Raw genomic sequence first — 27093 nt, forward strand, 5'->3', positions numbered from 1 at the left:
AAGAATAAATATTCTCTAGCTCCATCCACATTGCTGCAAATGGCAGAATTTCATTCTTTTTATGGCTGAGTAATATTCCATTATATACACGCACCACACCTTCTTCATCCATTTGTCTGTGGATGGCACTTGGGTTGCATCCATGTCTTAGCTATTGTAAATAGTGTTGCTATGAACATTGGGGTGCATGTATCATTTCAAATTAGTGTTTTCGTTTTTTTCTGGATATATACCCAGGATCATATGGTAGTTCTGTTTTCAGATTTTGAGGAACCTCCATACTATTTCCCATAATGGCTACACCAATTTACATTCCCACCAACAGTGTACAAGGGTTCCCATTTCTCCACATCCTCTCCGACATTTGTTATTTGTAGACTTTTTCATAATAACCATTCTGACAGGTGTGAAGCACTAGATTCTTTAGCTAGAATCGTACGAGACAATACAGTTGCTTTAGATCATATTGTATATGTAGTGGCCAATAGCTCCTGTTATATGTTAATGCCACATCAGAAGTTAAAACCTGCTTCGATAAAATTAAGCAACTGGCTACCTGGCTACGCATCTCCCCAGAAATGCCAGGTCCAGACTGGTTTTCAGGCTTAGTCTCCTGAATTCCTCAGGGAATAAGATATATTTTCCAAGGTTTATTAAAGTTTGGGTTTCACTCCATCTCCTACATCTAATTGGGTCTGCTGCACCAGAACGATGGACCAAGGGACTAAGCTTTTAGTCATGCAAGATTCGGGTCCAAGACCTGGAACTTGGGAATGTTCCCAGCTCAGTATGCAACATTTCCACTCCCCAAATTGAGGTGGGAAATAGCCAGAGCAGTCACTGCCCTGTTCCCTCAGAGATTTGGGGAAAGTTAAAACAGGAGTGAGGATTGAAACCAAGTCCCCCTAAAACTGAGTTCCCTTAGTGAGTTTATGATTCATCTCTCTGTCCAAAACTTTATTCCCTTTCTTGCCCACTCTGACCTCAATCCTGAGCCAGCTGAACACTCATCAGCCAGAGTCAGATTGTTGTCAGTAACATCCTTAATGTAATAAAATTGCTGTTGTAGACATCATCATTAACGGACAAACTCAGGTTGTTTCTCCAGGACAAGACGAACTTCAAGACCCCGAGCCATGGACCACTTGGCCAGAAAAATCATAAACCAGAGATATTCTGACTCCTGAAACCATGCTTAAGAAATGTCAGAAGACGAAGATTAATCCCAGCCTCTTTTTTATTCCCCTTTAAAACTTGTCTCCCACTCCCCCGCGTGGCACCCTGCAAATAAACCATTACTTTGCTGCCAACACCCGCTTTCTGTGCCGTGAGCACAGAAGACCCTGCTCGGTTACAGTGGTACAGTGGATGGGGAACAGGGGAAAAGAGGTGGCATGGTCTAGGTAGGAGTGTCAAAGGGAGCTGGGCCAAGAAAGATGAGGTAGGAGGAACGCCCCGTGGGAGGGTCCGTGTTGAGGGCAGGCCTTCTCATCTATATGGGCGGGGCCTCTGGCGGAGGCAGGGCTTTTCTGCCTCCAAGACTGGGAAATACCAGCAGCATCAGAAGCCAAAAGGTGGAGTGGAAGTAGGGGGATAAACTTTTTTCTACGTTCCATCCTGTAACTCTCTTGTATTATGACAAGCCTGCTCCCTTTGTTTACACGGCTTATGAAGCAAAGCTTCAGAGGGGTAAGGGACCCATGTAAGTCACACAATGAGTCAAAAAAAGAAAAATGACTCATCAGCTGGGAGCCTCCTGCCCAGTGAGCAGTTGCCCATGAAGCAGCTGATTTAATTTCCTCAGCCAATGACAGAGGGGAGCCCTAGGCGAGGAAGCACTTTCACCAACGGCTCCCACCCTTTCTTCAACATCCGGCCAGATGCTCTCTAGTGCTGACCCCTCCCCTCCACACCTTCACATGACTACTACTCGGCCTCAGTCCCACCTGCTGAAATTAGTGTGTCCTTTATCCACACTCACCTCCAGCTCTCCAATGAAGACTGTGGAACCAAGAGGAAACCAGCTGCCGACCTGAAGACTGAAATTCCTTTCGTTCACCACCTGGTGGAGCTGGCTGTCAGTCAGTGGATGGGAAGGTTTGAGGAATCGATGAAATGAAGGTCAGTACACGAAGGTCCCCGGGTAGCCTAGGATTGGTAGGCCTTTGTGGGGGGGGGGGCGGGGGGGGTCAGTCAAGAATAGTCTGTAGAGGCCAGTGATGGGAAGGTCCTCGTGGACCACGACTGGTGCAATTCCAAGAGTCAATTATTGGGAGTATGAGGATGTCATGGTTGAAAGCCAGTGGAAAGAGGGCTTTTGAAATGATCAGAATCCAACTATCTCCCCCAGATTATGTTCTTTAAATATTACCCTTCGAATTTAGGTCTTTGACCTATTGAGAATGGATATTGATAAATAATGTGAGGCAGGGATCTAATTTCATCTTTTTCCATATCAATAATCAGTAATTCCAGCACCTTAAAGGGTCTTCCCTCTCCCCTCTACATGATTTCAGACCGTGTATTTGTACCTAAAATAAGAATATAAAAAAACCGTACAAAACATACAAAACAGGTTATAGATTCTAGGGGCATAAACCATACTGGTGTTTTGGGTCATAAATCCCATCAAAGTTACTAACGAACCCCCCCCCCCACACACACATGACTAGTAACTTTACTAACAGGTTGTCTTATACAGAGCAAATATTCAAGGACTGTTTAAATAAGTATCATTTTATTCACAAATATATTTTCAATCCGCACTTGTCTATAAGTGGACTGTAAGATTTGTAAATTGCAGGGGCCAGGGGCACGCACCACAGCTAATCTCAATTGAAGTAGGTTGCTCACCTGATTATTTAGTCTCTCACCTCTCAACCTACTCTTCCACTGTCTGCTTTGTGATAGTGCAAACCAGATTCTCTTTTGCCAGCTTCACGTTAAGTTCTGCCAACATGGGCCACTAGAGAGAACGGGTAGGCAGAAGGAAAATGGAGATGGGACTTGCTTTTGCCTGTTTGCTTTCTCTTCTTGCTGCAGAGGAAACAGTTGGTTGCTGTTTTAAGTTTTCGTCCACAGTCTTAGAATCATCTTCATTCCACGCCCTCAGGCATTCTAGCATCAGCCAGCCATGTTCTCTCCTCAGAGACTGGAGGAAGAGTTCCATGGCGGGGGAGCAGGGGACCGGGGGTGTGGGGGGGTCCATCCTCCAGGCTCCTAATTCCTTGCACCAGTCAGTCATTTGTCCTGTTCAAGCCAGCACAAAGCTTCAAGTGAATGACTGAGGAGCAGTGACTCCTAGCTAAATCACTTCTACATAAAAAACAGGGTGACATTTGTGAGATTTTCTTATCAACCAAGGGCCCTCTTACCATGAGACTGGGTATTCTCAGTGGCACTGGAACGCTAGTATAACCTGGGGTCTTTACGAGTCTGTCCTTTTTTTTTTTAATCTGGGTACAAATTGGAAGGAATAGTACAAATAAAAAAAACTTCAGGGGATGCTTTCGTACAACTTACAGAAAAGGTAAAGGAAAACCCCAAATGGATGCATTGTCATGGTAACCAGGGAAGTCACCCCCAGGGCCACTGGGAAGCCAGCCTGACGCTTAGCTCTCATCATCAGGTGAGCCTGTCAGAGACACTCTGCCGTGCCAGATTCGGGGGCCCTCATCGCGCACAAGTGGCTTATGTAGTCACCCAATTCTCCGATGTGTTTCACCTGCTCATTCAGGTTGTCACACGAGCAGGGGTCAGTTTTCGCAGTAGGAAATTTGTGCAGTTCCAGTAGTGACTGATTCGTGCCCTTTTCTGAGTGGAACACACATGCCTTGCCTTGAGCCCACTCTCCGAGTCATCCTGTTCTGGTTTCAGGATACACCAAAGATCCGGCCACCTAGCAGGTTCTGCATCTTCATCGGCTTCTCAGCATGTCCCCTCCCCTCATGAGACTGGTGAAGAGAACTGGCAAAGTTCTCCAAAGCCACATCGTGGCCATCAAAGTAGTGAGACACGGGCAGGTAAATGTCAGAGGCTCCCGGTGGATCTGGAAGTTATTTGTGGCCTCCAAGTCCTGGTGGTAGTGCTGGGGCACCTGTGAGGGGGACGTGGTAGTCACAGCAGTCACACTACTCCCACTCGCCTTGGGAGTGGTCCAAGGGTGCTGTGAGGAGGAGGCAGAAGGCTGGCTCTGCACGGCCAGGTTGAGGGGGTGGGGTGGCGAGCGCCAGCTTCTGTTCAAGCACTGTTTAAGCAGGAAACCATGGCAACTCTCGGCAAAGAATGTCTTTTTCCCTGAAAAATCATTATTCTGGTAGGCTGGCTCTAAGAAGGCCCTCAAAGATTCTCAACTCTCCCCTTGAGTGTGGGCTGGCCTAGGAACTTGCTTCTAAGAGAATACGGCAAAGATGATAGAAGATTTAGATATAATAGGTACAATGTGACATGGACTATAAACCATCTTCAAATGAGTTATGGAGTCATTCCCTAGCAATGAGAAAGAGTTCAAGACATTCTCTATCAAAATACACATTAAGGGGGCTTCCCTGGTGGCGCAGTGGTTGAGAGTCCGCCTGCCGATGCAGGGGACACGGGTTCATGCCCCGGTCAGGGAAGATCCCACACGCCGCGGAGTGGCTGGGCCTGTGAGTCATGGCCACTGAGCCTGCGCGTCTGGAGCCTGTGCTCTGCAATGGGAGAGGCCACAACAGTGAGAAGCCCGCGTACAGCCAAAAAAAAAAAAAAAAAAAAAAAAAAAAACATTAAGGGTGTTAATCTGATGCAAAACGAGGGTAGACTTACGTCAACAAGTTTCCAAATTTCCATTGCAATCACCAGCTTATCTCCTTTGTGAGATCTCTGCCATTCTGCTAAAGGTTCAACACATTTGGTGTATCCATAGCCGTTCCTTATTTCTGACACATGATGAGGAACCATGTTACTGAAAACCTTGTCCTATTCACTGCTGTGCAAATTAGCAGCTGACTCGGCAAGTTTGGGGTGTTCAGACCCTGCACGTTCCAATGAAAGGAATGACCCTTGACTGGCACCTGAGAAGGAACCTCTAAGCCCTTGGAATATCCTGCCTGCCAAGAGCGTCTTTGTACACCTGGGGTTTCGGCCATGCCATATAGTTTACATTAGCAATATGATTTTTGGTGAACACCTGCTTTTGTTTGCCTGGGGCTCTGGGCCATTCTGTACCAGTTTGATCCTTAGGAGGCTGAAGTTTGAGAAGTTAAGGTCAGTCATGTGGTTTCTCCATGCCTCCATAACTAACCCCTTTACTGCCCCTCCCACCCCCTGGCACTAAGGCTCAGGTGAGTTTCTCTGGTTGGCACGATGCCATATGTGTTGTCAGGTCATTGCTGGAAGAATTAAACACTGTCCATACAACTCCACTGGGAGTACAAGTGAATGCACCTGGTTTCTCCTAAAGTCTGCCTCATGCACCTTTTACATTTGCTAATTTCAATTTGTAACTCTTCACTGTCATAAACTGTAACAGTAAGTATAGCAGCTTTTATGAGTTTAGTGACTGCTTTTAGAGAATCATCAAATGTGAGGGTGGTCTTAGGGACTTGATACAACTGCCTTCCTAAAATTTCTTTCTGATGTGAATTTATTGATGATTTTGAAGTCAAGCTCGTTACAATTCAACCTACTTAGAGCCATTGATACTTAATGAGGTGTATCTTCCCATTATCACTACATTCATTAGCATTCTCTCAGTGAAAGTTTTCAACTATATAAAAAGCTAAAACTTTGATCTACAAGCTTTTCCACACTGAACGTACCAAATCTTCCCTACACGTTTCCTGTGACATAAAATAAGACATAATTGGTAACTGAAGGCACTACCACATTTACTGCATTCATGAGGTTTCTCTCCTGTACAAATTCTCTGTTATTACCTGAGGGTACACATCTGGCAACAGGCTGTCCCACAAGGACTACATTCCCTTGGGCTAGGAACCCACTGATATTTAATGATGTCTGCATGGCCACAGAAGGCCCTTGCACTGTCATTGTTTCAACAGAGTTTTTCTCCTGTACACGTTCTGTGGTGCATAATGAGCTGTGGTTCCCAAGAAAATCATTCTCCATCTTGACGGAATCCACATATTTCTCTTTCATATGAGTTTTCTTATGTTTAGTGAGGGAGGACTTGTGGCAGAAGGCTTTCCCACAATTGCTGCATCCATGGGGTTTCTCTCCTGTATGAACTCTCTGATGTCTACTGAGTATTGACTTTGTGGAGTAGCCTTTCCCACATACATTGCATTTATAGCGTTTCTCTTCTGTATGACCTCTTTGATGTCTAATGAGACTCGATTTTTGAAAGTAAGCTCTTCCACATTCACTGCATACATAGGGAGGATTTCCAGTGTGAAATACCTGATGTGCAACGAGACATGGCTTATGACTGAAGGCTTTACCACATTCCTTGCATCCATAGGGCTTCTCTCCAGTATGAATTCGCTGGTGTATAAGAAAATTACCCTTCTGGATGAAGCCTCTTCCACATTCACTGCATGTATAGGGTTTCTCTCCCGTATGAGTTTTCTGATGTACAAGGAGCTGAGATTTCCTGGAGAAGGTTTTCCCACACTCACTACATGCATGGGGTTTTATTCCTCTTTCCACTTGCATATGTATATTGAGCTCTGCTTTCCTACAGAAGGCTTTACCACATTTAAGGCATTTATATGGTTTCTCTCCTGTATGAGTTCTCTGATGTACAGTGAGTTGAGACTTTTTGATGAAGGTTTTACCACATTCAATACACTCATGTTTCTTTCGTTTTTCAGTTTGATGTATACTGAGTTTCGAATTGGTGCAGATGGTGTTTCCATATTTATTGCATTTAACTCCAGTGTAACGTTTTTCATGCTTAGTACGAAGAAATGATTTCTCATATTTATTAAACTTGTCAGGATTCTTCGCTACACAGCTTTTATTCTGGTTAACTAAATCTAAATTAGACTTCAGTACATCTAACTTATCATGGCTTTGCCTTAAAGTAACAAGATTTCTGCGCAGATGAAACACATTTCCCGATGAACTGTGTTCACGGCCTCTTTCCATATTTTTACGCTTGTTTTGGATTTCCAAAGACCACTGCATATGATCACCAATTTCTCCAACTTCTAGAAAGAAAATTAATTCTTTCATAATCAGGTTATGGTAGTAAAACTGCTTCTAAATCAGGTAATAAAACTGCTTCTAAAATGCCACGGTTTGGGCTGGCTCTTTGTGACAATTCTGTCATATGAAGGAAACCATCAAGTGTAAATTCACTTCTTGAATATGAGAGGAAACACAATGAAATCAAGCCATAACATCTTAAAATAAAACCCAGCTGATTCAGAATCAATGGTAGACAATTCTCAATTAGTAAAGTTTTTGCTGCTCTCCAAATAGATCCTCACAAAATGGGCAAAGAGGATGAAGTAGAAATGTGTCTCATTAACATAAGATAAAGTATGTTGGAGAGACATCTGATCTAGCATGATGGAGGATATAGCCATTGATTCCCCCAATGCTTATTGACTGTCTACTATGTATCATTCACTGTCCTAGCACTTGAATACAAATGCATCCCACTAGGCAAAAGAGAACAAAATGGAAGCAAAAAAATAAGACAACTTCAGACTGAAAACTGGTCCCTGGCATATGAAAAAGAACAGTGGGAGTTGGTCAACTTTAAATAGGTAAACACCTGTGAGAAAATAAAAGTTGAGCCAAGAAACCAGGAATAAAGAATAAGCAACCTCATGTAAAGAATTGCAAGTTTTCATTCAAGTACAACAGCAATGCAAAAGCCCTGAGACAGGAAAGGTTTTGGCCAGGTCAAGAAATAGAAAGGTAGCCAGTAGGCCCTGAGTGGAATAGCTATATAGGGAGAAGGAAGTGTTGAAGTTCAAAAGGTAGACAGAAGGCATATCACGTAGATCTGGTAGGAAGAAGCTGAATTTGACGCTAAGACTAGTGGCAAGCCACTGGAAGTTTTGAGAAGGTGGGGGGTTCTGATTTATATTTCCAAGAGGTTGCCAACTGCTACATGGATAGTGATGGGAGAGGAAGGAGTGTAGGAGAGAGGAAGTTAATGAAGTAATCCAGGGAAGAGATAATGGTGGCTTGGTGTGGAGCAACAATAGTGTACATGTGGAGAAGCGGATGAACTCAAGGTGCATCTAGGAGAAGGAAAAAACAACATTCAGCGTTGAATTCAATGTAAGTAAAAGGGAGGAATCAAGGATTTTCCCTAGGTGTTTGGCTTAAATGACTAGACGTACCAGCTAAGTTGTTGAGGAACATCAGGGAGACAGGTTTTGAATGTGGGAAAATCAGGTGTGTATTTTGACATAAACATTTTGAGATGGATATCTTGGTGCAGACATGAAGAACTCAACTGGAGAGAGGAATTTGGAGAAGACTTAGGCTAGAGGATAAATTTGGGATTATCTGTACAGGCATACCTTGGAGATATTCCAGGTTCAGTTCCAGACCACCATGATAAAGCAAATAGTGCAATAAAGCTAGTTACGTGAATTTTTTTGTTTCCCAGTGCATATAAAAGTTATATTTAGGGCTTCCCTGGTGGCACAGTGGTTGAGAGTCCGCCTACCAATGCAGGGGACACGGGTTCGTGTCCCGGTCTGGGAAGATCCCACATGCCGCGGAGCGGCTATGCCCATGAGCCATGGGCACTGAGGCTGCACGTCTGGAGCCTGTGCTCTGCAACGGGAGAGGCCACAACATTGAGAGGCCCGCGTACCGCAAAAAAAAAAAAAAAAAAAAAGTTATGTTTACACAATACTGTAGTCTATTAAGTGTGCAATAGCATTGTGTCTAAAACAGTGTACATAGTGTACACAGTGTACACTTAATTTAAAAATACTTTCTCACTAAAAAATGCTAACCATCATCTGAGCCTTCAGCAAGTCATAGAAGTAACATCCAAGATCATTGATTACAAATCACCATAACAAATATAATAATAATAAAAGTTTGAAATATAGAGAGAATTACGAAAATGTGACGCAGACACAAAGTGAGCAAACGCTGTTGGGAAAAATGGTGCTGATAGACTTGCTTGACACGGGGCTGCCACAAACCTTCAATTTGTTTTGTTTTGTTTGGTTTGGTTTGGTTTCACCACGAGGCTTGCGGGACCTTACTTCCCCGACCAGGGATCGAACCCGTGCCCCCTGTGGTGGAAGTGCAAAGTCCTAACCTCTGGACCACCAAGGAATTCCCCACAAACCTTCAGTTGCAAAAAACACACTATCTGCGAAGTACAATAAAGCAAAGCGCAATAAAATGAGCTGTGCCTGTATAGAAATTCCCAGACAGGGAATTACCAGGCAGTCCAGTGGTTAGGACTCGGCACTTCCACTGCCAGGGCTGGGTTCAGTCCCTGGTCGGGGGACTGAACCTGCAGGCTGTGCGGCGTGGCCAAAACAAACAAACAAACAAAAACATAAGCCAGATCATGTCACTCTTCTGCCCCAAACCATTCAATAACTGTCATTCTGAAAAAAAATCCTAAGTCCTTAAAATGGCCTGCAGTGCCCCGCATCGTGTGGGCCCCTTTCTCACCTCATGAGCATCACTTCCACTCTTGATCGCTCTGCTCTCCCCACACAGGCTTCCTGGACAGTCCTCAAACACGCCAGGTACACCTCTGCCTCAGGACCACCACTGCTGGTACACTTTTCCCAGGGCTACCCATGGATCATCCCTCACTCCACTCAGCCACCCTAGCAGAGCAGAGAGGCATTCCCTGTCCCTTGTGTATAAAACATTATGCCCTCCTATTGCTTGACATTCACTACCCCTTACATTGTTCTCCAGGGTTCTAATTACCATGAGAAAAATCTGTATATTTCTTGTGTGCCTCCCCCACTTAGAATGCACGTTCTGAGAGAGTAATAACTTAGTCCCTTTTATTCTCTGCTGTAGCCCCATAATGTAAAGCACACTACATAGCAGCATGTATTAGGCATTAAAAGTACTTGTTGAGGGAATGAATCAATGAAACAATCATACGTGTAGCGGGCATTGTAGAGACTGGTTTAAATGAAGCTGACTTTGAATTTAGGGAATGGAAAGGAAATTCTGTGTAAGCATCACATTGTATCTTGCAGTCCCTTGATCACAGAGGGATTTAAATATCCCGTAGTTGGTAGTAGGGTTATAACTAGGATTGTTTAGACTCGGGAAATTAAACTGAGAGTAACTAAGATGAATCAAGATAAATACCTCACCCAGCAAATATACAGAGAAATCAGCAAAGTATGCATGAGGTTTATGGTTTGATTTCAGGTGGGGTCTAAGATGGTGAATGTTCTGTTTTTGTTTTTTTATTTGAGTGAATTCCTTTATTTCAGTGTATGTGGGAGGCATAATTCACTCTGAAAATTACAATACTTATAGCTCTTCCCTTACCATTTTACTATAAAAATTTTCAAACAGACAAACAAATTGAAAGAATTACACAGTGAACAGCCATATATCCACCTCTTTTGATTCTATAGTTAATGTTTTGCTACATTTGCTTTCGCTCATATTTGCCCAGTCAGAATAAGGAAACAGACAGATGCACATTAAAAGACCGGCTTACCATGGGAACACAGCACCCTGGGTGGGGCTGAATATTAGGAAGGAAATCAATATTACCCAAGGTTCAGTAGTCAGAAGACGATGGTGAATTTGAAGTTCTCTCTTTGCACAGAGGCGTGGAAGACTGAATTTTCAAAGCAAGGGAAGAGGAAGGAACAAGCAGTGATACTATGGCAGTCAATGAAGAAGGGAAAAATTTGAGAATCCTAAGAAAAATATCTAAGCAAAACAAATCAAGATCCTAGATGAAATAAATCAGTATCAAATCCAGGGGTGAGAACACAGGAGTATTTTCCTCTAAATGCTTAAGCAATGAATATTAACATAGGAGAGTAATACTCAGAGGCTCAGTTTAGATACTGTCAAAAGGTTAGAAACCAGAAGATGAGTCACCTCAACACTATTTCAAAGGTGTGAGGCCTCCACAAATCTAGGAATTTACTTCTTTTCTACCTGGATGTTTCTCATTCACTTACCTGGAAAGTTCTGACCGTGGATATTTTCGTTTTCTAACCATGGTTTGTCTCTTTGCTTCAACCTGAAGATTTGAATTGGTTTGGAACTTTGATACCCTATTCACGAAAAATAACAGAATATTTAGGAAAATATCTTTGGGCGTGAGATCTAAACATTGTTAAATGATACCTTTTATAGGTTGTGTGACTATACCTTGGAAAAGAGTTTTCCCCTTGGAGTAGGGAAAACATACTCCTCCCTCTATCTGAGGCCTGAGAGGAGACTGAGAATCTGTCACTTATAAAATTCAAGTCTGATGTAGGGGCCAGCAAACTATGGTCCGTGGCTGTAACTCAGGCATTTTTTTTACATTTTAAAAGCATTATTAATTTAGAATAAGGTGCTCTTACAAAACAGAGTATTCGAAAAGTGAGGGCAAACTTCTAACATATGATAGCCAAAGTGTTTTGTACCATTAAATTTGAAAAATTAAAACCATTTAAAAATATTTATCTCACTGATGTTTCATCCTTTTGATGTTTCTATTTTTAAGTATATTTTATAGTGCATATAATAAATTTAGTAGAATACTTATATAATTGATAAATAAAAATATGTGTGTGCTGAAAAAACAAATAAAATAAAAGTGTTATTTAAGAAAAACCAGAATATAATTACAGAGACAGTAAGTAGCCCAAACAGCCTGCAGTATCTGGCCCTTTGCAGAAAAAGTTTGACAATCTCTCTTACATTATTCACACTTCAGATACCTGCCCCCAAATCACTGCACAACTGAGAAAGGAAAGACTGCTGATTGGGCACCCTGAGTGGCACAGGGAAGCAGTTCTTACCCAGGGACAGCAGGTTGCTATAGTTTTCTAGCATCACATTCTGGTACAGGTCCTTCTGAGCAGGGTCTAGTAGCCTCCACTCCTCCCGGGTGAACTCCACAGCTACATCTTCAAATAATAATGATTCCTGTAGTAATGAATTCTTCTTTAATCTGGGGTGATCATTTGATGGTTTGGAAGAGAAGTATAGAAGTCTACTCTAATCATTTCTACTGTGTAGGTTGTATCTATAGAGGTGATTTACATTATATAGTGTGGAAGAATGGAAAGTCTTATACAGATATCCTGCTGCTGTGATTCAGCCACCCACCCCCTCAATAATTCAGAAGGTTTTCTGAAATGCGGTCATTAAAACCTCTTGTTAACCTTGATAGATTTGCCATCTGTGGGCATATGTGCATGCACTGAACTACATGCAGGTGATATCAAAACAAACACATGTATTCTTGCTCTCAAGAAGCCTTCACTGTGCACAAGTTAAACAGAAACAATAAGCACTAGAATTAAACATGAAAAACCTGATGATGCTATTGTAAGACACAGAATATAAACAATGTTTAATATATGCAAAGGCATAACACAGTCTTAAAGATGAGTGAGCTAACTTGAAGAAACAAAGATGAATTCTCAAAACAAGAAATACAGTAATTGAAATTAGGAATTTCAATTTATAGATTGACTACCAATTTGATATGACATAGAGCGAATGGTGAACTAGACAACAGATCTGAAGTGCAAAAGACAATGATGGAAAATACAAAAGCGAGGTTGAGAGATATGAAGGGTAGCGTGAGAATGTTGAATTTACACCTATTCTGAGTCTGAGGGAAGAATAGAAAATATGAGGGAAGGTAATAACCAAAGATGTAAGGGCAGAGACTATTTTAGAGCTGGTAAAAGACACACAACCTCAGGATGAGAGAACCCCACAATTTCAAGCAGGATCAGGAAAAAGAGATCCACTCCTAGACACATGGAAGTAAAACTGCAGAACACCAAACTCAAAGGGAAAATTCAAAAATATCCAAAGGGAAATGACATATACCTAACAAAAGAACAAATATGATTTATAGCCTCTAAGTTCTCAACAGCAGTGATGGAAGCCTGAAAAGGAATGAAATAGTATTTTCAAAGTGCCAAGTGAAATAACTTTCAATCAAGAATGTTATACTGGGAGTTGCCTTGTGAGCTGCTGCTGCCGCAGACCCTGAGGTCCCACAGCGTGGAGTTGGAGGTCTGGAGGTCCCAGGTCGCAAGGACGTCGCCATGCCTAAAGCACCAAAGGGAAAAAGTGTAGGACAAGAAAAAAAAAGTCATCCATCCATATAGTAGAAAAGCAGCTCAAATTACGAGAGAGGCCCACAAACTAGAAAAAAAGGAAAAACTGAAGAATGAAAAGGCGTTGCATCTCAGCCTTATTTGTGAAAAACTGCAGCGGTTTCAAAATTATCTTGATCCCCAAAACGTAGAATATTCAAAGAGAGACGCTTGTGAATTAACTGAAAGGTATTTAAATCAGTTCAGCAGTGAGCTGGAGCAGATTGAGTTACACAGCAGCATCAAGGCCAGGCAGGGCAGGCAGCACTGCTCCCGAGGCGGTCATCAAGCAGACCATGGAGCGAAAGCGGCAGCAGTACGGGGGCTGCAGCCTTGAGATTCCAGACATCTTATTTTATTATTTATTTATTTATTTGCGGTACGCGGGCCCCTCACTGCTGTGGCCTCTCCCGTTGCGGAGCACAGGCTCCGGACGCGCAGGCTCAGCGGCCATGGCTCACGGGCCCAGACGCTCCGCGGCATGTGGGATCTTCCTGGACTGGGGCACGAACCCGCGTCCCCTGCGTCGGCAGGCGGACTCTCAGCCACTGTGCCACCAGGGAAGCCCGAGATTCCAGACATTTTAAATGCAGGGAATGGGATTTTGATCTGAAGAAACTGCCAAACATTAAAATGAGAAAAATCTGTGCTAATGATGCGGCGCCTAAGAAGCGTAAGAAGAAAACTGTGACAGCTGTAGACAGAGATTTAGGAGAATTGGACCTGAAAGTTGAATCAACGGACACAGACGAGGAACTGACTGCAGTGGCCTAATTGTCTTTACTTGAGTTGAAAATAAATAATTTGAGAACTTCAAGTTACACTTGAATTGATTATGGTAAATAACTGTCTCTACACAAGAATTTGCTGTTTAGCTTATTCTCTTATATGATGAGAATCCCATTTTCAGTTTCAAAAACAGTGTTATGATTTTTACTTAAAAATGAATGTTGCTTTTTGTTTACATTAAGTTGTTAGACTAGGTAGAAATGCTCTGCAAAATCCATTTAATCTGAATTTCTGGGGCTGGGAGAGCAGTATGAATGGGGACAAAAAATGTTGTAATTTTTTTCCTCATGCTTACTTAGAATCACCTAATCTCACGTTTTGGGGAATGGGCAGCAGCTGTTTGCTAGAAGGTTACTGTGGTACTTCTTGAGCAGTGACAATGGCAAAATTGCCTTTTAGTAATATGTTTTACTATTCTTACACATTAAAACTATTTTCTTTCCTTACAAAATAGGGAAAATATGATATGGAATTTATATACATTTATGGGTTGTACATTGCTGTTATTTATTAACTTAGAGCCAGAGTTAGTTAAATGGTTAAAAAAAACAGTAACTATTCTTGTTTTGTTGATCTCCTGCACTTAACCTATTATCTTGATAAAGGGGATAAATGATTTCAGGTTAGCTCTTTTGGTTTGTATATTATTTTCTGCTTTCTCATTGTGAAAAGTGATAGGTTTTATTTGTGGAAACAGAACTAAAGATTAGAAAACTAGTTACTTCAGTTGTCTTAGTTTTTCTTCTAAGAGATAGGTTAAATTGACATATCATATAACAGTATTTCCAGTATCATGAAAAACATGGATGTGGTTGAATGTTCTTCACAGAACTTGTTAAATGCAAGTATCTTCTGGTCTGTTTTCTAAAGAATGCAATGCAAGAGCATTTGAGTATTTTAAAGGAAAAAAAAAAGCTGTATGAGGTAACTAGGTTATCAACTAAATCTTGTTAACAGTTTTTTTACTTCAGAAAATTAAAAGTAAAACTTATTTCTATGAAAAAAAAGAATGTTATACTTATTAGTATATCTTAATATTATATATGGATTTCTCCTATTGTTTCTAATAAGCTTGTAGTGATTCTCAGATTTTTCCAAGTATGCAGCCAAATTATCTGTATGGAAAATTTTAAATCCGCTTCTCCAAATTTATATCTCTTTTATCTCTTTCCTTGACTAATATTTCCAAAGAGTGTGGTGTCACTGGACATCCTTGTCTTGTTCCAACTTTAGATATCATATCAAAGACAGATACGGGACTTCCCTGGTTAAGAATCTGCCTGCCAATGCAGGGGACACAGGTATGAGCCCTGGTTGGGGAAGGTCTCACATGCTGCAGAGCAACTAAGCCCACAAGCCACAACTACTGAACCCCGCACACCTAGAGCCCATGCTCCACAACAAGAGAAGCCACCGCAATGAGAAGCCCGTGCACCACAACAAAGAGTAGTTCCCGCTTGCCGCAACTAGAGAAAGCCCTCACGCAGCAACATAGACCCAATGCAGCCAAAATTAATTAATTAATTAATTTTTTAAAAACCAAAGAGGCATATGAAAATTTGTGAGAATGTTTCAGATTGTCACACTGACCAGATGCCTACTGTATTTAATGGTCAGGGACCAAGGGTGCTATATATCCTGTAAAGCATATGACAGTCCTACACAGGAAGAATTGTCAAGCTCAAAATGTTAATAGTACCCAAAGCCTCCCTCTCATTGAAAAACATAGGTATAGTAAATTATACTGTATCCCAGAATAAAACTGAAAAATATTTAAAGGAATAGAAGTCTATCACTCAACAATGAAAAATTTATAATGCCTGGTACTCAATCAAAATTACCAGATATGCAAAGACAGAAAATATGACTCATACAAAGAGAAAAGATCATCAACAGAAACAAAACCAGAAATGACATACATAATAAAATTAGTAGATAAGGATAGTAAAATACATATTATACATACATATGTTTAAAAAGGTAGAGGAAAGCATGAACGTGATATGGAGTAATATGGAAGATATCAAATAGACCCAATTCCAACTCTAGAAATGTCTGAGATGAACAATATACTCGTTGGATGTGATCAATAGCAGACTAGACACTGCAGAAGAAAAGATTAGTGAACTTGAAGACACAGGAATAGAAACTATTCATCATGAAACAGAAAAAAGACCTAAAGAGAAACATTTTAAAACAGCCAGAGAGGGGCTCCCGTCGTGGCACAGTGGTTGAGAGTCTGCCTGCCGATGCAGGGGACATGGGTTCGTGCCCTGGTCTGGGAGGATCCCACATGCCGCGGACCGGCTGGGCCCGTGAGCCATGGCCACTGAGCCTGTGCTCCGCAACAGGAGAGGCCACAGCAGTGAGAGGCCCACATACCGCAAAAAAAAAAAAAAAAAAAGAAGGCAAAATGAAACCTTCTTCAGGTATGCAAAAGCTAAAGCAAGTCAGCAGTGGCATACATGTACTAGTAAAAATGTTAAAGGATGTCCTTCAGATAGAAATCTAGATCTACCCAAATGAATGAAGGGCTGCAGAAATGAAAAACCTATGAGTAATATAAAATCTTATATTTTTATATACTTTTAGAAGATAACTGATTGTTTAAAGCAATGATAATAATGTATTGTGGGATTTCTAAAATACAAAGAAGTAAAATATAGGACAACAAGAGCACAAAGGCTGGTAGAGAAGAAATGGAAGCACACTCTTTTAAGGTTCTTATACCATGAATGAAGTGGTATAATATTACTTGAAGATAGACTGTGATAGATCAATATGTAGAAATGAGTAGTTTACTACTCACACGAACTAGCATACTAACAATACCAACTAGAAAATGTCTTGCAAAAAACAGATAAAGATTAATATCCCTGAAACCTATTTTTTTTTTAGAGATCAGAAAAAACAAAATCAGCACAAAGGATTTGATTAGGCAATTCACAGAATACAAACAGTTAATAAATACATTAAAATATGTTCAAAGTCACTGATAATAATGCAAGTAAAAATAATAGTAAAACTACTTCTGATAGCACCTTTTTTTTTTTTTTGCGGTCCGCGGGCCTCTCACTGTTGTGGCCTCTCCCATTGTGGAGCACAGGCTCCGGACACACAGGCTCAGCGGCCATGGCTCACGGGCCCAGCCGCTCTGTGGCATGTGGGATCTTCCTGGACCGGGGCACGAACCCGTGTCCCCTGTATGGGCAGGCGGACTCTCAACCACTGCGCCACCAGGGAAGCCCTGATAGCACTTATTAAATAACAGGCAATGTTCTAAGATATGTCCTACATATCTATATACATATATACATAGATTAGTGGTTCTCAACTGGCCAACAATTATTTTACAACAGCAGACATATGACATTTTAGGTTATCACAACTTGGGGGTGGGAGGGTGCTACTGACATCCAATGGGTACTGACCAGGGAAACTGCTAAATATTCTATAATCTTTGGTATCCCCTCAACAAAGAATTTGTTGTTCCGCCAAAAAAGTCAATAGTGCTGAGGTTGAAAAACTCTGATATATATTAACCTATTTAATCTTCAGAATAATCCTTTTATGTAAATTCTATTACAATTCCCATTTTTCAGATGAAGAAAGGACTGCAGATAGGTTAAATAAACAGAATAAGATCGAGCAGGTAATTATAGACCAAGGCAAGATATGAATGAGTGAATCTGACCACAGAATTTGTGCTCTTAAACTAAACACTAGGGGCTTCACGTGGTGGCGCAGTCATTAAGAATCTGCCCGCCAGTGCAGGGGACACGGGTTCAAGCCCTGGTCCGGGAAGATCCCACATTGCCATGAAGCAGTTAAGCCCATGCACCACAACTACTGAGCCTGTGCTCTAGAGCCCACAAGTCACAACTACTGAGCCCACGTGCCACAACTAGTGAAGCCCACGCGCCTAGAGCCCGTGCTCCACAATGAGAAGCCACCGCAATGAGAAGCACACGAACCACAACGAAGAGTAGCCCCCGCTCGCCGCAACCAGAGAAAAGCCCACGTGCAGCAATGAAGACCCAACACAGCCAGAAACAATAAATAAATAAAATAAAATAACAAAATAAAATTAATTAATTAAAAAAACTAAACACTAGGCTCTACAACCTTCAAAAAATGATATAGCTTTTATATTTCAGATTTGTAAGATTTAAAAACGGATACAATATTAAATAATAGCAAGAATGTGGGAAAAATAGAGACTTTCATAAACTCTGAGAGGAAATGCTGAAGACTTTAAAAAAGGGCAATTTTGTAGCAACCATGAAAAATTTAAGTCCAGGTACCATTTGACTCATAGATTTCCCTTTTAGGAATCTAACCTAAAAAAAATTTCACACATATTCAGAGTGTGTATTGTGAAGAAATTTTATGGCTAAAATGTACTTTTAGGGACTTCCCTGGCAATCCAGTGGTTAAGACTCCATGCTTCCACTGCAGGGAATGAAGATCCCACATGCTGCACGGCGGGCCCAAAAAAAAAAAGTACCTTTATATAAACAGAGTACATAAATTAAGGCATATACATGCTAGGAAATATCATGCAAACCTAAATGCAATGAAATAGATACATAAATACTTGAATGGAACGTTCTCCAGGACAGGTTGCTATAGGAATAAAGCAAGTAATGTGTTTATTATGATCTCAGTAATGCAAAAATATTTTCACAAAAAATATGTGTATATGCACCTAAGTGTACGTAATGTATGTATATCTACGTGCATATAAGTGTTAATAAAAACAGAATTATTTCTCTCCTAAGTGATGAGTAGAGAAGGGTTTGACAGGGCCACTTTCTTTTTTTGCTCTATTTATTTCCATATTGTTTCTGTATATTTCACAAACAAATGATTTGTATATGACTCATTTGATAACAACAAAAGATGATAAAAGTGGAAGGTAGCAGGTTGGATGGTGGCCTCCTAAAAGATATGTCCACTTCCTAATCCCCAACCTGTAAATTTTACCTTGTGTGGATAAAGGGTCTTTGCAGATATAGTAATTAAGGATCTTAAAATGAGAAGATAGTCCCAGATAGTCTGGGTGGGCCCTAAACCCAATGACAAGTGTTTTTATAAGAGACAGACAGAAGGAGACAAACAGAAGAGGGGGAGGTAACGTGAAGACAGAGACAGAGATTGGAACGATAAGGCCACAAGCCACAGAATGCAGACGGCCACCAAAAGCTGGACGAGGCAAGGGACAGGAGCTCTGGAGGGAGCACACCCTCACTGACAACCTGATTTCAGACTTCTGGGCTCCAGAACTGTGAGGACATACACTTCTGTCGTTCTAGCCTCCTACTTTGTGGTAATGTATTACGGCACCCACAGGAAGCTAATACAAGGAGGTAGATTAAAAACTGACAACCAATAATTCGGGAAGAATACTACATTTCTAAGGCTGGGATGCAGTGACAAAGACAACATCATGGATCCCTACATCCCAAGTCTTTAGCAGAGAATGTGATTTTAAACTCTGCTGGTAGGTCTGTACCCGGAATCCGATTCAGCAAAAATGGCTTGAGAGGCCATTTAAACCATGCATTTGTCTAGATAAATCTAGGTTTTTATAGCTGAAGAAAGCCAGAATACCAGAAGGGTATTGAAGGAACCCTATAAGAAACAACCACAGGTGTACAACTGTGTAAAAATTCACTTTACTATATGTGTGTTATGCCCCCATAAGAAAGTGTAAAAACACACACACATGAAACAGAGAAATGGGAACCTCTTCTTGCATATACCAGAAGGCTGCCGTTGAGGCCACTGCACCCTGCAGGAAAAGTCATCAAGAAATTTATTAAAACTTCAGTACCAGGAAATACTTACTTTTCTGAGGAAATGATCTACTTTCTCTGTACAAAAGCACGAATCGTGTAATGTTTTGTGTTTCTCTTGCTGGCACTGGCTACCAAAATTATTGGAGATAATCTGGTAGCTCAACATAAATAACCCCTCAGGTCTTACAGTTTTTCATTAATATTCTGACTTCAAAATTCTGAGCAGAATCTCTGACCTGCATTCCCACCATTCCTAGTTTACCGTGACATCAACATTATGGTTGATATTTATTTGTCTTCAGATTCAGGCTCTTATCAATGTGTCACTTTCCAATTAATCAAGTCAATTTTTATAAGCCTCTACAAATACAACAGAAAAGGAGGGAATAAATAAATATGTAAAACTCACCTGGGCCTTGGTCATTTTCTTCTGTTCTTAGAAAATGACTGGAACTGGGATTCTTCTTTTTTTACTTTTCTAGATTGTCACTCAAATTCTGCTCATAGCTCTCACATCTCAAATTAATGGCATCCCCAGAAGTGACGCTTTCCTGGTTCTGGAACTTCCTTCTCCTTACTTCACTTGATTCTAAGGACTCAAAAGCAAATTCACTTTAACTTGTGCATTCCCCTCAGCCATACACCTTGTCGGTTGGGATTTGATGTTAGAGGACGCCTATATTAGTTTTTTTTAATATAAATTTATTTATTTATTGCAGTGGTGTCCTGCAGTAAAGGTACTGCAGTAGGCGGAATCATGGCCCTCACAAAGATATCCATGTTCTAATCCCTGGAAGCTGTGAATATGTTACATCACAAGGCAAAGGGGAATTAAGGCTGCTAATGAAATTACAGTTGCTAATCAGATGACCTAAAAATAGATTTCCTGGATTATTCAGGTAGGCCCAACATAATCACAAGGATCCTTATACATGGAAGAAAGCAGAAGAGACCAGAGAGAGATGTGATGTGACAAGAACTCTACACACCATTGTTGGCTTTGGAGATCGGGGGACAGGGAAACAGGAGCCAAGGAGTGTGGGCAGCCTCTAGAAGCTGGAAAAGACGAACAGATTCTCCCCCTGGAGCCTCTAGAAAATAACACACTCCTGCTGAGACCTTGATTTTAGCCCTGTAAGATCCATGTTGAACTTCTAACCCATAGAACTGTAAGATAATAGACTTGTGTTGTTTAAGCCACTAATTTACGTTACTTTATCACAGAACTAACAGAAAAGTAATATGGGGGCTTCCCTGGTGGCGCAGTGGTTAGGAATCCGCCTGCCAACACAGGGGACATGGGTTCAAGCGCTGGTCTGGAAAGATCCCACATACCATGGAGCAACTAAGCCCATGTGCCACAACTACTGAGCCTGTGCTCTACAGCCCATGAGCTACAACTATTGAGCCCACATGACTAGAGCCCGTGCTCCACAACAAGAAGAGCCAATGCAATGAGAAGCTCGCGCACCGCAACAAAGAGTAGCCCTCACTCACCGCAACTAGAGAAAGTCCTCACGCAGCAACAAAGACCCATCGCAGCCAAAAATAAATAAATAAATTTATATATATTAAAAAAAAAACCAATATAGGCGTCCTCTAACATCAAATCCCAATACTTAAGAGTTTTCTTTTGTTTAAAAAACCACAACATAGGGCTTCCCTGGTGGCGCAGTGATTGAGAGTCCGCCTGCCGATGCAGGGGACACGGGTTCGTGCCCCGGTCCGGGAAGATCCCACATGCCGCGGAGCGGCTGGGCCCGTAAGCCATAGCCGCTGAGCCTGCATGTCCGGAGCCTGTGCTCCACAACAGGAGATGCCACAACAGTGAGAGGCCCGCGTACCACAAAAAAATAAATAAATAAAATAAATAAAAATAAAAAACCACAACATCTAGACCTCAAGGCAGAGCAAACATTATAAAGAGTAATGTGTTAAGCAAATCCTAAGCACTTTCTTATTTAATCCTCACCACCAATCTAGAAGTATCAAATCACTAGAACGAAGGAAGTCAAGGCTTAAAACTTAGAGATAAAGTATCTTGTCCAGAGTCACATACTTTCTAAGAGGCAGGGCTAGAATTCAAGCCCAGGCCTTTTCTCTCCAAAGCTCATCACCTTAACCATTGTACCTTCTTAACCAGACAACCTCCAAAAGTTTAGTTCTCTGTAGAACTGCCTGCAAAGTTTACTACTTTTCAGACAGTTTCATATCACACCAGAAGGTAGCACATAAGCACAATGCATAAACTGGACTTCTGAAACAGCTCTTAGAACACTCAATGCATACACACAGACAGCAACCTTCTTCCACAAACAGAGAAATGGAAAAGGAGCAAGTTCCAATACTCACTCCAAAGCAGCAAATCGGAGAGACAAGGAGTCAGAAAGACTCACATTATAAGGTCATTGATTCAGTGGGATTACTGTGAGTTTTTGTTTCCACTCCTTCTGGCCACAAATTTTTCTAAGATAATTTCCCGGTAGCTTTTCTAAACCCCCAAACCCACCGACACCGCCCTGCCCCTACTGCAACTGTTCTTTGACCTCTGAGTACATGCAGTCCCCGTTGGTCTCCAGCCTAGAATCACTTTAGGCACCAGGACTAGAGATCTGCACAAGAGAAACGGTATAAAACTATTTACAGGACTATCTAGGACTATAAAACTATAGCTATAAAACTTCATGGGGGGGCTTCCCTGGTGGCGCAGTGGTTGAGAGTCCGCCTGCCAATGCAGGGGACACGGGTTCGTGCCCCGGTCTGGGAAGATCCCACATGCCGCGGAGCGGCTGGGCCCGTGAGCCGTGGCCGCTGAGCCTGTTTGTCCGGAGCCTGTGCTCCGCAACGGGAAAGGCCACAGCAGTGAGAGGCCCGCATACCGCAAAAAAAAAAAAAAAAAAAAAAAAAAAAAAAACTTCATGGGGGAGGAGAACATGAATGCAACATCTTGGCCACATCCCAATTTCATGACTCCTTGTCCATGAGCCCTCATGTCCCTGCTGATGATTTCTTGGCATTGCACCCATTCACTTTATGGAATCACTTGTGTTGCCCTAGAAGGGCCACCTGCCTTTCCAGAAATACACCTATGTGTAAATATTAAAAAAATAAAGCTTTACAGAGCAAAGTAGGCCACAGAAAGAAATTTTCATAAGTTTCACAAGTCAATATCAAAGAGGCTTATTCCTTGACCACAATGCAACACAACTAGAAATCAACAGTAAGGAGAAATTCAACACATTAATCAAAATAGAAACAAAATGTAAGGCCAACTGGCCCGAGGCAGGGGAACACAATCAGATTCACAGGTTGCATCAGACCGAAATTCTCCGGACCACCCAGTTCCAGAAAGTGCCCTGGAGACATTCCGGACCACCTAGTTCCAGGAACTGACCTGGGGACTTTGAACCCAGCCCAGCCTTCCCGCTTTCGAGGGGCGGGACTAACCGTCCCCCAGGATACCCGAAAAGACCACCAAATAAGGAATACCCTGCGCCCTCCCAGATTCACCACACCCCTTTCCCTTCTTCCCCTATAAAATCTTGCCCAACCCTCGCCCGGGAGCGCTCCCTAATAAAGCTCACTTGAAGCTTTCCTGTTTCGTGGTGCCGTTTGTTAAGATCTGACCTTACACAAAACCCTGCACAGCCAGGAAAAAAAACCCAAGAAAAACCTTCAAACTAAAAAGGCAATATAAATGAACACCCTGAATTATTCAGTAGTAAATGGCAACAAATCCTGTGGGTGGGTGAGAGAACCTGGATAAGCATAGAATCATAACATGTTGCAGAAAAGTATAGATATATGTCAAGCCTATCCAAATTAATGTATACGTACATTTAATGGGACTCTAGTAACCTCGTCACTGGTTCACCCACCTGATGTGACACTACTGCAGCCATTAAGAAAATGTGTAATCCTTTTATACTATGGAAGTGTTTATAATTAGAAATGAAGTGATAAAACCAAATTATATCTGTTATACAGGTCATTCCAAATGCAAAGGTAACAAAAAAATATTAAACATACACAATGGTTTGCACTGGAGATCAGCGTTTCGGGTAACAGAGATGTTTTCACTTGTGTAGCATGAACCTGAAAGGAAATATCCAAGAAAACTGTGGAGTAAAGTTGGAGGCAAGACGAATAAAACGTATCTTTTATAACACATCACTAGATCATATCTAACTACATTTTTGGTTGGGAAGACAATGACAAGAGTGTTTATGTGGCAAGACAAAAGAGTTTTTGTTTTTTTGCGGTACGCCGGCCTCTCACTGTTGTGGCCTCTCCCGTTGCGGAGCACAGGCTCCGGACGCGCAGGTTCAGCGGCCATGGCTCACGGGCCCAGCTGCTCCGCGGCATGTGGAATCATCCCGGACCAGGGCACGAACCTGCGTCCCCTGCATCGGCAGGCGGACTCTCAACCACCGCGCCACCCGGGAAACCCGACAAGAGAGTTTTTAATTAGCGCCTTGATGAAGGTATGGACTTGAAGGAGCGAACTGGATTTGGATCAGCTGAATGAATCTATCATCAAGTCTGTGCCCCGGAATCGCCATCTGAACCTCAACCTACCTACTCTCCAGGGACCCTGGGTCTCCAAAGCGCCAGCCTCATGCCCCTCCACATACACTAGCCTCCCCCACAAAACAACAACAAAAAAGATTCCAAGTTAAATCCGAAATCTGAACCAGAAACCCCCATTCATTAGCACCCGTCCCCCATCCCAGGCTTCTCCACGTCTGAGCCCCACAGTGAATCGCAGACCTGCATGAGACATCGAATTCACTGATCTACACCTACCACTCCAGGTCTTAATCACTGAGCTTCACGAGCAGAAGTTGCTACCAAACCAAACTTGGGTCGGCTCACCCGCTGAGCGGCAAAGCCAATTTACTGACACCGCATTGGTGTGAAGGAAAGTCCAGCGTTTACTACAGGGCCCAGCAAGGAGACTCAACTCCCTGATGGCTTTCAGGGAAGAGTTTTTTTTTTTTTTTTTTTGCGGTACGCGGGCCTCTCACTGTTGCGGCCTCTCCCGCTGCGGAGCGCAGGCTCAGTGGCCATGGCTCACGGGCCCAGCCGCTCCGCGGCATGTGGGATCTTCCCAGACAGGGGCACGAACACGTGTCCCCTCCATCGGCAGGCGGACTCTCAACCACTGCGCCACCAGGGAAGCCCTCAGGGGAGGGTTTTTAAAGGCAACATCTGTGGTGAAGGATGCAGGTGAGGGATGACTTTCTTCCGATTGGTTGTTGGTGAGGTAACAGAGTGTTTCAGGAACCTTAATCAACTTTCTGGTTCCAACCAGTCTGAGGTCTACATGCTTATGCTCAGCAAGTAGTCACCATCCTCCACCCTGGAAGGTGTCTTAGTTTCTGCAGAACAACTTAAAGGTATGCATCAGATCGTTATGCATATCCTTTGAGGAGGAACTAGGACTCTGTGAACTATTGTTTCTTGTCTGCTTTTTCCTGTTTCTATATTCCCTCACTTCCCTAATTAGCCTGATCTTTGGAACTCAGGGATACCCCAAGAGACCAAAGCCTTTTTCTACAAACTAGAAATGGGGTGACACAGAAGGGCTTTTGTACCCAAGAGGTACTTCAGGGTCCTGCTCAGTTTCAATCTCCCCCTTTCTTTGATACTCCTCAATCCTGAGGGGAACAAGGGTGAGACAAGAAAAAGAATAAAGTTTGGGATAGAGAGGTTAAATATAAAGTCAGCGGGGGAACTCAAATTTTAGGAGGGCTGGGTTTCAAAATACCCACATCAACAAAAACCCTCAGTCAGAGCCTCGGTCGTTTCTCTCTTCATACATTTAATAACACTGACCGCCAAAGGGCCTATTACTGAAGCGAAGCCTCCCCAGTGACTGAACCTAAAGACACCCCCAGAAGGCCTTTCACTGGCCTCACAGGCCCCTCACTCCGGACCCACGTGCAGACCCCGACCCACCTGCTGCTGAGATTCTCAAGGTTCCCGCCAGCTGCCGAAGACTGAATTCACTTCCAAAATGATTCCCACTCCTCCGCTGTCGCGCCCAAATCCCCTCGCTGGCTGTCGCTAGGGACGCCTCCGGCCCCGCGCGACCTCAGAGCCTTTCGGCGTGTTGGAGTTCGGGCCCCACGACCAGCTCTATGACGTAACGTGGCCACGCCCATCTCAGCGATCGGGGAGGAAACGGTCATGATGGAGGCTACGGCTCAGAGAGGGAAGAATTGAAATCACTTTTGGACACCTCCTTCCCTTTCCCTCCTCGTTGTCGGTCAGAAGCACTAGGCTGAATAATTTTTGAGAGGCTGGGCCCTATCCAAGGCCGTGGCGGCGCGAGCTGGATTCTATTTTGTCTTTTGGGCAAAACGAGAGAGATGGCGGCGCCCGTGAGCCACGACGGAGGAGCACCAAGGGGGCGGCCATCTTACAGGAAATGCAGTTGCGTTCGGCAGAGACCCGAGGAGCTAGTGTTAGGAGGCAACTTGGGACTGTCAACGAAGTTTGTAGGAGTTGAGACACGTTGCAAAGGCGGCGGTCAGGTCATGGACAAAACACGGAAACTTCGAGTGCTGGTGAAATTTGGGAAACAGTTAAAGCGGGGATGGGAATGAGTACGGCTGGTCTGAGACCTGTTGAAGGGGCGGGGCCGATGCTGAGAGCGGGGCTCTGTGAACACCGATGCCCATAGGGGCCTGGGAATGTGGCTGCCTCTGGTAGGGAAGGGTGAGGGGTGAGGCTTCAAATGTATGCAAATGTTTCCTTAAAAAACGAAGGGTATTTCAGAGTAATTAAATGGTGAGTTGTGCTGTTATATTGCTTGGCATCATTCCCAAATAAAATAAACACACTTAAGAAATATTAGCCACTATTTTATGCAGGCAAAGGAGTAGTAGAGGATATTATCTATATATTCTTTCTAGAGGGCAATTTATTAGAATTATTTATATAATTTAAATTTTTCATTCTCGTTGATGTAGAAATTCCAATGCTAAGAATCTTTGTTAAAAACTTTATATTAACCACGGAAATTTTGGTAAATTTTTTAAAAACTAGGAATAACTTGAATGTACAATCAGCAGGTGAACAGTTTGGTATATTAAACACATTCCTTCAACAAAACGGTTTATAGCCATTAAAAAGCCAATTATAGAATTACCAGTATTTTTTAAGTGACTTCAAAAGGATGAACAGTATTTATAATATCCTCACATGGCAAACATTAATAAATATATGCATTTCAAATTTTTGAA

The 27093-nt window shown here is 42.5% G+C and overlaps 1 protein-coding gene and 1 pseudogene across 6 annotated transcripts; one reads left to right on the forward strand and one right to left on the reverse strand.

Moving 5' to 3' along the window:
* Nucleotides 1-2720: 2720 nt before the first annotated feature.
* Nucleotides 2721-26703, reverse strand: LOC132509778 (zinc finger protein 350-like). 6 transcript variants are annotated; one of them, XM_060131225.1, is made up of 6 exons: nucleotides 25805-26703; nucleotides 20253-20432; nucleotides 19771-19836; nucleotides 11937-12063; nucleotides 11106-11201; nucleotides 2721-3249 (listed from the first exon to the last, which is right to left on the reverse strand). In XM_060131225.1, the coding sequence occupies exons 2-6, from the start codon at nucleotides 20265-20267 to the stop codon at nucleotides 2966-2968; spliced, it is 588 nt and encodes a 195-aa protein (XP_059987208.1). In that variant the 5' UTR covers nucleotides 20268-20432; nucleotides 25805-26703; the 3' UTR covers nucleotides 2721-2965. The 6 variants fall into 6 exon arrangements, with proteins under 6 accessions (XP_059987208.1, XP_059987207.1, XP_059987205.1 ...); XM_060131224.1 differs by lacking the exon at nucleotides 2721-3249 and adding an exon at nucleotides 4205-7151 and having other exon boundaries at nucleotides 19808-19836; XM_060131222.1 differs by lacking the exon at nucleotides 2721-3249 and adding an exon at nucleotides 4205-7148.
* LOC132509841 (translation machinery-associated protein 16-like) lies at nucleotides 13203-14027 on the forward strand (annotated as a pseudogene).
* Nucleotides 26704-27093: the final 390 nt, after the last annotated feature.

Source organism: Lagenorhynchus albirostris, chromosome 19, assembly GCF_949774975.1.
Source record: "Lagenorhynchus albirostris chromosome 19, mLagAlb1.1, whole genome shotgun sequence".
Lineage (NCBI taxonomy): Eukaryota > Metazoa > Chordata > Mammalia > Artiodactyla > Delphinidae > Lagenorhynchus > Lagenorhynchus albirostris.

Bases quoted from the DNA above. Each gene is read 5' to 3' on its own strand.
- LOC132509778 (XM_060131220.1), bottom strand. The intron at 12,064-19,770 runs GTGTGTGTGTTT...TCATTACTACAG, and splicing joins TTCCCATTTCTCTGTTTCAT to GAATCATTATTATTTGAAGA. The intron at 7,152-11,105 runs GTAAGTGAATGA...TTTTCTTTCTAG, and splicing joins CCACGGTCAGAACTTTCCAG to AAGTTGGAGAAATTGGTGAT.